The sequence below is a fragment of the Polypterus senegalus genome, chromosome 6 (assembly GCF_016835505.1).
Source record: "Polypterus senegalus isolate Bchr_013 chromosome 6, ASM1683550v1, whole genome shotgun sequence".
In the NCBI taxonomy this organism is placed as follows: Eukaryota; Metazoa; Chordata; class Cladistia; order Polypteriformes; family Polypteridae; genus Polypterus; species Polypterus senegalus.
Window position 1 is genome coordinate 93,570,965 of NC_053159.1, and position 15,999 is coordinate 93,586,963.

At 39.2% G+C, this 15,999-nt stretch overlaps 1 protein-coding gene across 7 annotated transcripts in view; it reads right to left on the bottom strand.

Annotated features, from left to right (window-relative positions):
- The window catches only part of LOC120531263 (myc box-dependent-interacting protein 1), a 125,283-nt gene that overhangs the window by 27,016 nt on the left and 82,268 nt on the right, over nucleotides 1-15,999 (bottom strand). For 6 of the 7 annotated variants that reach the window (XM_039756517.1, XM_039756519.1, XM_039756518.1 and 3 more), the window contains exons 6-9: nucleotides 15,810-15,917; nucleotides 9,620-9,712; nucleotides 5,529-5,614; nucleotides 625-700 (exon numbers count right to left, since the gene is read on the bottom strand). In XM_039756517.1, coding sequence (XP_039612451.1) covers nucleotides 625-700; nucleotides 5,529-5,614; nucleotides 9,620-9,712; nucleotides 15,810-15,917 — 363 coding nt within the window. The remainder of the gene's footprint in view (nucleotides 1-624; nucleotides 701-5,528; nucleotides 5,615-9,619; nucleotides 9,713-15,809; nucleotides 15,918-15,999) is intronic. The other variant, XM_039756516.1, reaches the window with a different exon arrangement.

Consider the following 15,999-nt stretch of genomic DNA (forward strand, 5'->3'; position numbering starts at 1 on the left):
TATAGGAACCGAACCCCGGGATAGATTTAAAGACTACTCTGTACTAGTGTATCATTACATCTATAGACTGCAGGTGGATTAAGTGATAGATTAGTAGTAGGGATCAACAGGGCCCAGAAGGAGCTGAAAGAGAGGGAAAGACAGAAAGATGGGAGGTGAGAGGAAGTATCATGTCAGAGAGTGGAGAGAGAAAGCAGGGAAGTCATTTCACCTGGGTGGGCAAACCCAGTGGAGCTCCAATGCTTTTTTTAGTATTCTGTTTATACTTTTTGTGCTCTTCATTTGTGTATTTCCCTGTTGTATTGTTTAATAAATGATATTTTTAATCTTCAAACTCTCTCTCTTATCACTCACTTTGAAAAAAAAAGTCAGTATTGTGCAGTGAGACGATTCCTACTGCATCTTCAAGTTGCAGCCTAGAGGTCTGTGCAAGCACAATGCATTGACAGTTAACTGCTTCTTCAGGCAGTACTTCAATTTCATTTCAATTGCATCTGCTACGTCCTGCTCAATCCTGTCTCCATTGCAGACTACTTTAGGTCAAGCAGGTCAAACTGCTGGGCTCCATAGGAATGGTAGTTTCTCTGCATCTTGCACCCTAGTCCTCTACCATACACAGCTCACCTTTCCCATCTCCTTGTGAAAGTTCTCCTCCAGACCAGCAACACTCTGGAATGTGTTAACGTAGAATCCCACACGACTGCAAGACAAGATATAAAAGAGACAGTTGGCAAATGGTTCTCCACCTACACTTCAAATCAGTAGTGAGCTGAAAATGGTCAAAAATACTGAAAATTTGGCAGTTCTAACCCTAACATTACCAAGTGAAGATTACAGCAGAATGAGGTAGAAATTAATTTATCCATCTATTGTTTGTGCCCTGTTAGCTGGCTTATCCCTGCTAGTAGGTTAACTCCAAGACAAGATATAAAAGAGACAGTTGGCAATTGCTTTTCCACCTACACTTCAAATCAGTAGTGAGCTGAAAATGGTCAAAAATACTGAAAATTTGGCAGTTCTAACCCTAACATTACCAAGTCAAGATTACAGTTGAATGATGTAGAAATCAGTTTATTCATCTACTGTTTTGTGCCCTTGTTAGCTGGCTTATCCCTGCTGGTAGGTTAACTGTTTAAGTTAACTTTCTCTGAACACAGAGGAAGTATTTAAGTAAGGGCAGATCAGGCTCTTTTTCCTTAGGAGACAGTTCCTTTAATCTGGGACGTGACATCCTTCACATGTTCTATAACTCTGTGCTTTTGAATGTGATTTTCTACACTGTGGTGTGTTGGGCTGGTAACATCACTTCAAGTAAGGCCCACCAAATCAACTGGCTAATTAAAAGGGCCAGCTCAGTTACAGGATGCACTCCAGAGCCCATGGAGGTAGTAGGGAAGGAGAGAATTAAAACAAAACTGAGTGCCTTCATGAACAATGCTGCAAGTTCCATCTCTACTAACACACTAACACTAGGACTTCTAGCCAATGAACTATTCAGCAGAAGTGTGTCAACAAATGCTATGGGGGCTCCTTCATACCAACATACGTCTATTTATCTATCTATCCATCTCTGAGTTAGCACAAATGTATTTTTTACCTAAAATGAAAGAGATGCCACAGACTTAGAAAGAAGAAATAAATGAGCAGTGCACCTCAACCTGCTATGTACATCAAACATAAATCATTCTGCATGAGTTTATGGGGAATCATAGCCAACAATTAGAAACCATGACTGATTTAAAAGAGGGAGCTCTGTGTGTTGTAATCTGATGTTAATTTAGTGTATTTATGTACATTTTGAATGAATTAGCTTTGTAATTTAAAACTTTACAGCCTATTGGACAAATCAGCCCTACCTTTAAATTCAGGAAAAGCACAATAAAGGAGAGGGCAGCAAGCATAGGATGGATGAGCTTTTTAAAAGCACTTCAAGGTTGCCTTGCATGTATGAAAACAGAGTGCAGGGCTAGTGAATGTCTTCAGAAACTAGTCAGTAGAGTAAAAGGTTTTGTTGATGATTCATGTCTTTTGAATAAGAAATGCCAAAATAAGAAACGATTAGTTTAACAAAATACACAATGTAAAGCACAAGTCAACAAGCCATTTTTTTTTATTTCAGATTTTTTTTCTTAGTACAATTTCTGTACAAATATGCTGCACTTTGGCCGTACCTCTAGTTCCAGGACACAGCCTAGGTTTTTTAGCATGATCTAAACTGGAAAGAATCTGTTAATCCTTGTGGCTGTAGTGCTATTTTGTTCAAAGTTCAGTGAGCCTAGTACAGAATAGTTAGCATTCTTATTGGTAATGAGTAAAGAAGCAAAAACCATGTCATCACTGCAAATCACTCCCTCCATACCTCTTAGGAGGGTGGATAACCCTTGGAAGAGCTGGCACACATATTTTAAGATTGGAAGGGGATGGATGTTGGTTGAAGTACCTATATATGATCTATTCATTCACACTTTATTTTTTGTGGACACTTATGTCAAGTGCTCACATGCACTATTTGTAGCACATTTTATAACGTACTTCTACAACCAGATAACTATCTTAAATATTGGGGAATATTACTGGGACCTAAAAGAAAGACTTTAGGGCCAGCTTCTAGGACAATATATCTCCCATTATTAAAGTGAAACCCCCATTAATAAAGTGAGATGTTCATTGTGTACCTCAGACTCCCATATTAAAGAGATCTGGACTATATGTCCTGCAGTTGCAAAGTAGTGTTGTCTTAACTTTATATAGGTTTGACTATTTGAAATCACTTATATTGATATTAGGAGTAACTTTGAAACTCACAGACCCTTACTGAGCAAAAAGAGGGTGAGCATTCTTTTGTCTAGGTCATATAAATTAATGCAAAATAATGTTTCAGAGTTGTCCACTGTCCACACCAGGCACCTGTGATAAAGGAATAATAAATGGAACTCCATAATGTGCCGGCCTGGCACATTTACTACAAAATGACAGGAAGAGATGGTTCCTGTGTAAACCAGACCCTTTATTTAAAAGGTTATGGGGGCAAGGGTGACTCTGTGTACATTAAAACTTTCAAAAGTACTGAAGAGGTTTCTCCTTGTCTAGATCTGATTACTGTACTACACATAGTAAAAATGTAGTCACCCATGTGTTGGAAACCTTTATGCTTCATTTTTGGTTCTGCTGTTTTTTTTTATTTCCCATCATAGTATTAATTGTGACTCAAAATCATGATTGTAATTCTGGTGTATTGTGCAAAAAATAATTAAATAAATAACTAGATCAACTGTAAACTGAGAGGATGCCTGAGTGGAGAAGAAGTGTACTGGTACCGATATTTAAGAAAAAGGGGGATATGAAGAGCTGTAGTAACTACAGGGTGATAAAATTGATGAGCCACAGCATGAAGTTATGGGAAAGAGTAATGAAAGTTTGGTTAAGAAGGGAGGTGATGACTACTGAGCAGCAGTATGGTTTCATGCCAGGAAAGAGCACCACAGATGCAATGTTTGCTCTGAGGGTGTTGATGGAGAAGTATAAAGAAGCCCAGAAGGAGTTGCATTGCGTCTTTGTGGACCTGGAAAAAGCATATGACTGGGTGCCTTGAGAGGAGCTATGGTATTGTATGAGGAAGTCGGGAGTGGCATAGAAGTACGTAAGAGTTGTACAGGATATGTACAAGGGAAGTGTGACAATGGTAAGAACTGCAGTAGGAGTGACGGATGCATTCAACGTGGAGATGGGATTACATCAGGGATCAGCTCTGAGCCCTTTCTTATTTGCAATGGTGATAGACAGATTGACAGATGAGATTAGACAGGAGTCCCTGTGGACTATGATGTCCGCTGAAGACATTGTGATCTGTACCGATAGTAGGGAGCAGGTTGAGGAGACCCTGGAGAGGTGGAGATATGCTCTAGAGAGGAAAGGAATGAAGGTTAGTAGGAACAAGACAGAATACATGTGTGTGAATGAGAGGGAAGTCAGTGGAATGGTGAGGATGCAGGAAGTAGAGCTGGTGAAGGTGGATGAGTTTAAATACTTGGGATCAACAGTACAGAGTAATGGGGATTGGGGAAGAGAGGTAAAAAAGAGAGTGCAGGCAGGGTGGAAAGAGTGTCAAGAGTGATTTGTGACAGACGGGTATCAGCCAGAATGAAAGGGAAGGTCTACAGGACAATAGTGAGACCAGTTATGTTATATGGGTTGACGGTGGCACTGACCAGAAAGCAGGAGACAGAGCTGGAGGTGGCAGAGTTAAAGATGCTAAGATTTGCATTGGATGTGACGAGGATGGACAGGATTACAAATGAGTATATTAGAAGGTCAGCTCAAGCTGGACGGTTGGGAGACAAAGTCAGAGAGTCAAGATTGCTTTGGTTTAGAAATGTGCAGAGGAGAGATGCTGGGTATATTGGGAAAAGGATGTTAACGATAGAGCTGCCAGGGAAGAGGAACAGAGGAAGGCCTAAGAGAAGGTTTATGGATGTGTTGAGAGAGGACATGCAGGTGGTGGGTGTAACAGAGCAAGATGCAGAAGACAGAACAATATGGAAGAAGATGATCCACTGTGACAACCCCTAACAGGAGCAGCCGAAATAAGAAGAAGCTAAATCAACTGTAGCATTCATCAAATGCTGGCCACCCACATATATTCTTTAACGCAAAAATAAATTTCCCCTGAGTGCAAACTTTTTCCTCATCTTTTAGAATTCATAAAGAAGGGATAGAAGTAGTGACTGTTGAACAGTCCTGGTATGTGTGAACAAGCAAATACTATTAAGTTCTAGAAATGGTTAACCAGAGAATTTTCCAGTTATGTGTGTGAGGGGAGCTTTTGAGAGTTTCTTTCTGTGCATGCCAGCCATTTGTACTGAGAAATTAATGAGATCTAAGTACAGGCCTCACCCTTTTATTAAAATATAAGAGATTGGACTATTACGTACAGGGTAACAAGGAGAGTTTCCCTTGTCTTTTTCACAACTGCAATCTTTTACACTATTGATTATATAATAGAACGAGATACAAAGTCCATAGGGTGGCCAGCAAACTAGATATTTTAAATATTCTTTGCAGGATACTCTTACTTTCTGGTACAGTATACTTTAATGTTTGGGAATCATTTGCTCACTTAAAACAAGCCACGCAGAAGCAGTGTGAACATTCCTGATTGTTTTTACTAGATCTGATTAACCTGTCCTAAGAAGATAGTCACTTAAATCCATGTCCATATTGACATACATGTGGGGCCTGTTTACTTGTAGAGATGGAAATCACTCACTCACTGTCTCATTCACTTACATATACACACAGGAGGAAATGGCTTGAAGAGAGCCTGTTTCAATGCACAAGTTAACTTTTACCGTAAATTACATGCTTCGTATTAAAATGGGTTTATTTTGGAGATTAAGAGATCTCTGGTCCCTGCATTGTAAGCAAACCTCACATAGATTTGCACCCTTCCTTTAAGTACCATCCCTAGATGTTAAGCAACATGATTTAAGAAGAATTACGGGTTGCAGTCCAAACACTGACATACTGACCTGTTCCACAGGGATGGTAGTTCCTCTTGCAGATCCATGTTAATCTCCTCAAAGACCTTCTGGGCTCTGCCCAAGTCCTCTTCCGCCTGAGCACATATGGGTGAGAACTTCATTATGAAATGCCAGTGTTTTCCATTCTCCCCACTCACATCCATTTACAAAGTGAGAACTGGGGCCTACAAATGGAATAACACCAGGTACCCCCAAAGCAGAGTAATCAGAAGCATAAAAATTTGAGGTTTTCCTGCCTTGAAGTCATTGAAATAATTGCAATGAGTATAAAAAGTGTTCACCTTCCATTGGTCTTCATGATATCCTAATGGACTTTTGATTTTTTTCACATTAATCAGATTCTATAATATTGAAATAAAAATGAAGTTCTACAAATAATTATCTATAAAATTATTTCAAAGTTTTAGCACTGTAGTTCAGTGTTAAAGCTACTACCTCACAGATTATGTGTCCTGAGTTCTAATCCTGCAGTTGTTGTCCATGTGGAGCTCACATGCTCTCCATGCATCTTCCCAATGCTTTTTTTATCCTCCCACATCCCAAAAGACATGCATGATAGGTTAGTGGGCTACACAGTGGACTGGCACCTTGTCCAGAGCTGTTTTCTGCATTGTACAAGTGCTGCTGAGATAGGCTCTACTCCCACTACACCTCTGAACTGGATTAAGCATGTTTGAAAATGGTATGATATAACATATACAGATTCTAAATTGTCCCTAGTGTGTGCTGTGTGTGTGTGTGTGTGTGTGTATCCTGCAGTGGGCTGGCGCCCTGCCCGGGGTTTCTTTCCTGCCTTGTGCCCTGTGTTGGCTGGGTTTGGCTCCAGCAGACCCCCGTGACACTGTAGTTAGGATATAGTGGGTTGGATAATGGATGGATAACATATACATTGTGATTAAACAACCAAACCTTTTAGAAGTTCAAAACCATTGCATGTGCCATTTACTGTACATATAACATGTGCAAAGCAAGCTGACATTTACTTATATACAACAAACATCCTTGATAGCAACAGTGACAGCAACCTAAAGAGGACAAAAAATTATGATGTAGAACTTTCAAAAATCTTTCTCCAATCCATCACAGATTTTTTTAAAATTGAACAAAGAAAATGTAAGACTATCACAGCTGGAGAGGAACTACAAAGTCCATATATTGAATTTGCCCGCATGTATACATTTGCAGTGGATGATAAGTCGTTGCGTGTTGAGAGTGCACTGCTGTGCAGAACCCTAAAAAGGTCTCTTTGAGACTGCAAACAGAAAGGTAGAGGACCATTCCAATGACCAGAAACTCATGCTATTAAAGGTCCATAAGACAGAAAAGGGAGGTGCTGTATTAGAACATCCTGCAAATAAGACACCTGTACTGAAAGGATTACCCCACATATCGTAGTCAGTTGACAGTGAATAAGTTTTTATTCTTTCCAGGCTTGTGAAGCAGCTTTGCTTCGCTTACATGACTGTAGACAATAGGATAAAATTAATTATACATACCAATTCATCCCTCCTGTGCCTAACATCCACTTCCCCTTCGGTTCCCTGGCTTAATTAGAGTCATATTATACCCAGAGCAACTTCCCTACGATCATATTTAATCCTGAAATGCAACTCTATGGTGAAGGCCTTGAGTAAGTCAATTAGAGCAACTTATTGCCATTTATGATGACTTCCACAGTTTGGAGGTGAACTGTATTTCTGTCCTCTCAAATTCACAGCTCTCTCGTGCCGAGCGGATATTTTTGCTGTCTGTGCTGCACTAAAGAGGTTTCCTCTTAGCTCAGTAACTGCCATCCTTTTCAACATAACACTATACAAGAGGCAAGTTGGAAGCATATAGTTTACAATCCTACCCAACAGATACAGCGCATCCGGAAAGCATTCACATCGCATCACTTTTTCCACATTTTGTTATGTTACAGCCTTATTCCAAAATGGATTAAATTAATTTTTTTCTTCAGAATTCTACACACAACACCCCATAATGACAACTTGAAAAAAGTTTACTTGAAGTTTTTGCAAATTTATTAAAAATAAAAAAACTGAGAAATCACATGTACATAAGCATTCACAGCCTTTGCTCAATACTTTGTCGATGCACCTTTGGCAGCAATTACAGCCTCAGGTCTTTTTGAATATGATGCCACAAGCTTGGCACACCAATCCTTGGCCAGTTTCGCCCATTCCTCTTCGCAGCACCTCTCAAGCTCCATCAGGTTGGATGGGAAGCATTGGTGCGCAGCCATTTTAAGATCTCTCCAGAGATGTTCAATTGGATTCAAGTCTGGGCTCTGGCTGGGCCACTCAAGGACATTCACAGAGTTGTCCTGAAGCCACTCCTTTGATATCTTGGCTGTGTGCTTAGGGTCGTTGTCCTGCTGAAAGATGAACCATCGCCCCAGTCTGAGGTCAAGAGCGCTCTGGAGCAGGTTTTCATCCAGGATGCCTCTGTACATTGCTGTAGTCATCTTTCCCTTTATCCTGACTAGTCTCCCAGTTCCTGCCACTGAAAAACATCCCCACAGCATGATGCTGCCACCACCATGCTTCACTGTAGGGATGGTGCCTGGTTTCCTCCAAACATGACGCCTGGCATTCACACCAAAGAGTTCAATCTTTTGTCTCATCAGACTAGACAATTTTGTTTCTCATGGTCTGAGAGTCCTTCAGGTGCCTTTTGACAAACTCCAGGCGGGCTGCCATGTGCCTTTTACTAAGGAGTGGCTTCCGTCTGGCCACTCTACCATACAGGCCTGATTGGTGGATTGCTGCAGAGATGGTTGTCCTTCTGGAAGGTTCTCCTCTCTCCACAGAGGACCTCTGGAGCTCTGATAGAGTGACCATCGGGTTCTTGGTCACCTCCCTGACTAAGGCCCTTCTCCCCTGATCGTTCAGTTTAGATGGTCAGCCAGCTCTAGGAAGAGTCCTGGTGGTTTCGAACTTCTTCCACTGATGGATGATGGAAGCCACTGTACTTATTGGGACCTTCAAAACAGCAGAAATTTTTCTGTAACCTTCCCCAGATTTGTGCCTCAAGACAATTCTTTTGACTTCATGCTTGGTTTGTGCTCTGACATGAACTGTCAACTGTGGGACCTTATATAGACAGGTGTGTGCTTTTCCAAATCATGTCCAATCAACTGAATTTACCACAGGTGGACTCCAATTGAGCTGCAGAAACATCTCAAGGATAATCTGGGGAAACAGGATGCACCTGGGCTCAATTTTGAGCTTCATGGCAAAGGCTGTGAATACTTATGTACATGTGCTTTCTCAGTTTTTTTATTTTTAATAAATTTGCAAAAACCTCTACTAAAGTTTTTTCTTGTTGTCATTATGGGGTGTTGTGTGTAGAATTCTGAGGACAAAAATGAATTTAATCCATTTTTGAGTAAGGTTGTAACATAACAAAATGTGGAAAAAGTGATGCGCTGTGAATACTTTCCAGATGGACGATACATACAATACTAGACTTAAATACTAACAGTGTAGTTAGTAGTTTGTTTTAAAAACAGACTAGACTAGACTAGTACCCCTCAATGGACTGGCCTCCCATCCATGGCAGGTCTTTCTATATTGGAATGAGCAGGCCCAGATGATAAAAGGTAACATAACATTATCAGACCAATTTAATCTAATTCTGTGTAATGAGGGGGATAAATCCTATCATGGCAGTACTGGATGGAAGGAAGGAAGCAACCCAGAACAGAGCTGGGCACACTTAAGGTGCTAATTTAGAATCATCAATCAACTTAGCAAACTCATCTTTTCATCTGGTAAGGAAACCCACACAAGCATGGAAGAAAAAGTGCAATTTCCACAAGGACAACAGCTAGGTAATATGTAAAATCACTGTTTTACCATGAAATCAAATGAAAAGGAACTAAAAAATCTTAACGTAAAATAAAGCAAGCTTTGTGCACCTGGATTAAATGAAGTCATAATTCATATTTCATAAGCAAAGTGTGAATTTACAAAGCATCTTCTCCTCAGTCCTAGACATTCCTTTCTGGAAAGCAGCATGCACAGACAGGCATTGTTAAATAGGAGGGGGCTGGTAGTGGGGGATGTTTCAATCACCTGGTTTCTCAGCAGGTTAGTTTGAGCAACAAGATGAGCTTGCAGTTTCCCCTGGGCCCACTGGGGGGCGGCCTTCTCAAGCAGCGAGACTGGCTGTGTGAGCACAAAAACAAACAAAACATGGAACAGGTAGGAAACCTTCAGCACACACAGAAACAGGTCACAGAAGGGATGGAGGAGTTATTCAGTCAGAGACAGAGACACAGTAAGAGCAAATCCACCAGATGCAAGCTGCAAGGAGAGCAAAATCAGAGAGAGAGAGTTAAAGTCCATAGAGTGCAGGCAATGATCCGTGCAAAACAGTACAATTCCCTTGGTTGGATTTAGACACTCAGCTCCCAAGTAGCCTTTGTACAGAACCTTTACTTCATCTTGCTGGCTCTGCTGTTACAGGAAGTTTTAATTTTCTCTACAATGTGAAATAACTAAACTCGCATGATTTTTCATTTTAACAATGCACACACACAGACACACACACACATACACACACCTAGCAATGCGGTCTTCTTCAGCAACCAGCTTATCCATTAGCATATATACATATTGGAAGGGAAACATTGTGTACTGTCCTTAAACTGATAGCAGGGTGAAATCATCATCCATCCATCCATCCATTCATTTTTTCAACCCACTTATTCAGTGCAGGGTCACAGGGTCAGTTAATGTTAGACTCCTACCTCTGTTGTATATGAGTGGATAAAAATGTACATTCAGATAGCCAGTTAATAAGGAGCTGTCTTGTGTTCCTTCATTTATGCAGGACTGATGCCATCACTTTGAAACTCATTTGTGGAATGTTTACTGCCTAGCAACAATTACAGTTATTGGTTAGCTCAGATGTGGCTTTGTGACAAAGTATACAAATAAATAATAAATAAATGTTCTGTTTGTAAAACTTTGCTCAGGAAATGTCTCGTCATTCTGGTGTGTGTGTTCAGACCAAAGTGTGTGTGTGTGTATTTATTTATTTACATGTTGTTTATTTAAAGAGCTTCTGTAAAAAGCCGAATTCACTCATAGTGACAAATACAATTCTATCTAGATTGTCCAAATTAACACCAAGTTAAAATTTGAAGACCCCTAAAGTTCATACAGCTTGGTACCAAATTCCTTGGTCAATTGTCCTTTGTGTAAACAACTTTCTAACATTTGTGCAAGATCTGTCTTTCTCTTGCTCAGTCTGAAGTTTGGAATTATTTTTGATGATGTTAAAGGTGAAAACATGCAGTTATAATCACTTTCCTCTCAAATGGACTGAAACTGCCTCCCATTCAAATGACCCAGCTTACCAATGTAGAGAGAACGATAAGATTTTGTAGGCTGATGTCTTCAGAATCTCAGTCAGGCAGTACAAACAGGAGGTTGGCTATTCAACTGGTAAAAAGTCAGTTGAAATTAAAAGACCTCTACTACATCAGCTTTTGCCACAGCCTTTATAGTTTTTAGCTACCCCTTTACCTTCTTCCACCTAATGACAAGCTCGCTTATCAAATTTTATACCTCAGGTGACATTTTATGTATGCACTAACTGATCTATGTGCAGATTATTATATAGTAGCATCTGCAGTCTCAGGCAGCATTTTGAGTTTTGTGGGAAGTCGGTCTACTCTCTGCTGAAAATCTGGCTTTGTTAAGCTTTATGACTGCTGTTTTCATATAGATGAACAGACTGAATGTTGCTTTTCCCTCTTCCTTTGCCTTACAGTTTATTATTCAGTGTGCTCGTATATGTAATATTTAGTAGTTTTGATATATAAAAAGTCTGTATGTTCTGTGTGAATATTTTGATGTACATTTTGAATCATAAGTAATAAACTAGAGACAGAATTATAAATGAGCGAAGACCAGGATATGAATGCGAATCAACATGTGTGCTCATCTGGTTAACTAAAAACCACACCAATATTTCACCAGAAACCAAAACTAAATGCAAGTGTTAAAGTCAGAAGGAGAATGCCAAGGTCAAAAAACAGGAAAAAATTAAAAGAAAGATTTCAGCACAATATTTCAAGGTTTATCCTTTAAACTCGGATAAAAAATGGCAACTTGAGCCAAACTTTAAACAATTGACCTAACAAGGTCAAGGTTGACCTTTATTAACACCCCCAAGCAATCAGAAGACACATTGTAGCAATGGATTCTATAAAGTGGCAATGCTCAAAAAAAAAAAAAAAACAAATGTAAATATTTTTTCAACTTTGTTAAGGTGCAAGAAACACAAGAACACACTTCCTATTCAGAATATCTGTGTGTTAAAACTATACAACAAATACACAATTAGTCAGAAATTCCACTAAAATGTGTATAATAAATGATTACTAATCAAAGATCATGACAGTGCACTGCAACCCTGAATTGGTCTAAACGGGTCTGAATATGTTTTGTTATGTTTTATTCAATATTGGATGGCATGGTGGCAGAAAGTTTAGTGCTGCTGTCTCACAGTTCCTGAGTGTTAGATTTCGCTTGCATATTCTGCTCCATGTCTCTGTATTTTCTCTGCTGTTTTCTCCATATTCTCCATTTTCCCCATAAATGCCAAAAATATGTGTAGTATTAGACAGCTTTACACATATATTTATGCATATTTTGGGATTTTTACCTGTGAGGAATCAATTCCTTGTGTTATTTTCTTGTGTTGTCTTGAAATTTAAAAGTCAATTTTTTTAATGACTTTTCCTTATTTACACAATGTCATTTTGAAGTTCGCATAGCCTCAAATATCATGCCAATGACTTAACGGAAATTACATCATAAATAGTGCAGCGTTTGCACTTCACACTATAACAAACTCAAACAATATTTAGGATAACACTTTACATTGTGTCCATAATTACACTGTAACTACTATGTAATTATCTGTATAAGTACAGTGTAACTATGAATAACAATGACAACAGAGTAATTAACTATAGCGTTACTTTGTATTACACAGTAAGTATGGAGTAATAACTCCTAGTTACACTGTACTTATACAGGTAATTACATAGTAGTTACAGTGTAATTATGGACACTTAATGTAAAGTGTTACCATATTTAGCATTAGTGAACTTATTTCTCGAAGAGAACCTCGTGGTTGGATTCTGTTTTAGGTTTCGACTTTGCTTTGCTTTTGTGGAATTGCCCTGCCTTTTTATTCTTGGTAGTCCTGGTTTCTTTTGATCTTACAATTCTGGCCCTTGCTTTGCTAGTGTTGCATGTTCTTAATATCATCTTCCAATGTTTTTGTAAGCTCACAATTATCTCTGAGCAAGCATCAGTAGCCATATGCAGGTGAGTTGTTTGGTGACTATGTACTGGCCTGGGGCCTCATGTATAAACGGTGCGTACGCACATAAACGTTTAGTAAGAACGTTTCCATGTTCAAATCACAATGTATAAAACCTAAACTTGGCGTAAAGCCACACACATTTCCACGGTAGCTCATACCCTATCGTACACAAGTTCTGCGCTTGGTTTTGCAGACTGGCGGCACCCAGCGTCAAAGCAGTGCTACTGTTCCTGTGTGGTTACCCGTTCTTTTTCAGATCCACATCCCTGACGTGGCTTTATAAATACATTGAAATTAACCGCATATTGTTTATTAGTTTAATGCATCTGATTGTAATTAACCTGTAACAATATAATGGTCCACAGAATGGTCAAACTATTGTAAATACAATAGCTGCTTTAGCGTTGTTACTCTCACTGCACCTTCTTCTTCTTCTTCTTTCAGCTGTTCCCGTTAGGGGTTGCCACATCGGATCATCTTTTTCCATATTACTCTTACTGCATCACTCTGAGTATTTATATCACTGTATCTGAGTGGGGAATCACAGCTCTACAGCAGCTGACTGGAAAGAGAATTATCGGATAAAGCATCTAGCACATGCTGCCTCAGCCAATCGCTATTTGAACTGGTCTCATTCGACAAACGCTTCAGAGCCTTTCCTGTTCGGACCTCGCGGTTCACACACAGTTTCATCCCAAGAACTATACATGCACTCAATCAGTCCATCAAGTGCTCCTTGTAGAACTGTTTGTACTTGCAAGTTTACAGTGAAGTAATTGCACTTATGATATAGTTATAATATTGCACAACCTGAGCCACTTTATGAAGCGTGTATTTACATATGATGACAATATCATTTTTAAGATGAAATGCAAAATATATTTATTATATCATACAGATAAAACTTTAACTACACAGTGCCGCAGCGCTAGCAAGTAATTTGAGCTTCGTTCACGGTCTGTTCCTGCCTCGCGCTGTATTCTTATTGGTGCTGACGCGACACTGGAAGGATAGATGGATAGAATAATTAAACATGTACTACGAAGATATTTCAATATTCCTTAAATGTTTTGAAGAATCTGTGTTCTAAGCTTACAGAAGGCTTAACGTCTATTACAGAGCTGATTGTGTGGCGATTGGGTATTTGGAGAAAGAAAAGGAAGGACAGGAATTGGGGGTTAGTACATTTGAAAGAGACAGTACTGCTGAAATAAAGTACTTCATCAAAGGTCGCGCATGGCGCAGCAAGCATCTTGCGTAAGACATGAACAATCACTGCGCCACCGTGTTCTCATGTTTAATAACGTGCTTTAACTCCTATCATCATGAAAATGATATCACGTATACTTCTCAGTATTTTAATTATTCAGAGAGCTGTAATATCATGAATGTAATGGATTCTGTGTCCTGTCAGAGGAAGAAAAGAACGGAAGCACGTAGTGATTCACGCACATAGAGCACATAGATGATCAAATACAAAATAAAGCGTTTAACATGCTACTTTAGATACGATGGGATTTGAGAAACTAGTAAATTAAACGATGTTAAGACGAAGTTTATCATGTTCTACTGTAATGACAAAATAAACTACATGATTAAAGTGGAAATTTAGAGATTAAAGTTGACATTTTGTTCTTTTTTTCACACTGTGTGCTTTTTTTTTTCTCTGTACCCTAATAAGCTTTCATGTGACACTCAGACGGTGGGTTACGACTCACAGCGACTTTGATATGTGACAACTTCTTTTTTTATTTCGGTCACTGCGACTTTGTGAACTTGAGCTTTCAAGCTTCTCCGATATGCTATGTCACTCGATCAACTTCCTTTTGTTGTTTATATAACTGTCTAAACCAACAAATAATATGTTTTTCTTTGCCTCCACTTGGTATTAGCTGAAATTCTTCTATTTTTCCTCGTATTTTTGCCATTGCCTTTTCACAGAACACTGAGCTTAAGGGCTATTTTATATTGATTTGCATATTCAAAGAGGCGTAATTCTGGGAGGAGTTGGGGTGGGGCAGCAGGCACATGCACGTGCGTTAATTTCCACGCTGACCAGGATTTGTGTAGTGGAAGAACATGGAAGTTGGCGATTGGCTGGATTTTTTTGTGCGTAAGTACATTTCCGCTTTTGTGCTTACATCATGTTATAGTGCGAATTTTACGCACGCCGTTATGCATGAGGCCCCTGGTGTATATGTTATTGTGCAAGAGTGTGCCCTGCTCAGAGTTTACTCCTGTTTTGTAACTGCTGCTGACAAAATAGAATCAGGTTTTGTATAACACTATTTTGTAATAAATCATAATGTGGATGTTTACTTTTAACTGTTTCATTCTTAGAAATGTATATAGTATCTTGGGCATATGAAAGAAATGTAAACAAATAATTGAGCCAGACTGAACTGATATAAGGACATGGATGTTAAATAAATGAAAAATAGAATATACTTCAAAAAGTTTCCATGCAGCAAATTATAAATGTAGATAAGGTGAACTACTTCAGGTTAAAAAAAGGTCTGAATGAATTTGGTCCAAAGGAGAAACTACAAAAGTCAATTGATCTGCAAATAGTGCAGTTGACCCACAAGAAGACAGCACATTGACATACACTTAGGAGTTTGACATTGTAATATAATATTACTGTAATAAAATATTGCTGGCTGTATAAAGTGTTCTGTGATGAGGCATGTTACCTCTGGCAATAAGGAAAATAAATACTGATTCAGTCGTTCATCTAGTAGGTTGTGGGTTATAAAATGATACTTATTAATAAAAAACACTGGAACTAAGATGTACATCAGAGTAACTCGTGCACTTCTTTCAGGGGCTGCACTTGTTTTCATGCTCAGACATCTTTACTTCTGTCTCTCCCTCTTTTTCGTGCTGCATCATCCTTACCATACTGGCATTTCCCATTACCTTGGCAATTTTCACTTCATCTTTTTTCTTGGCATGCTGCAAGGATTCAAAATGGTGCCGAGCACTGTCGTAGTCCACCAGTTTGCGGCCACGTTTGGCAATGCGTGCCTAATTCAGGGAGATGAGATGAGAAAAACACAATCAGTGCCAACTCACTTTTCTGAGTGTGAAAGACAGGAAGATGGCTGCA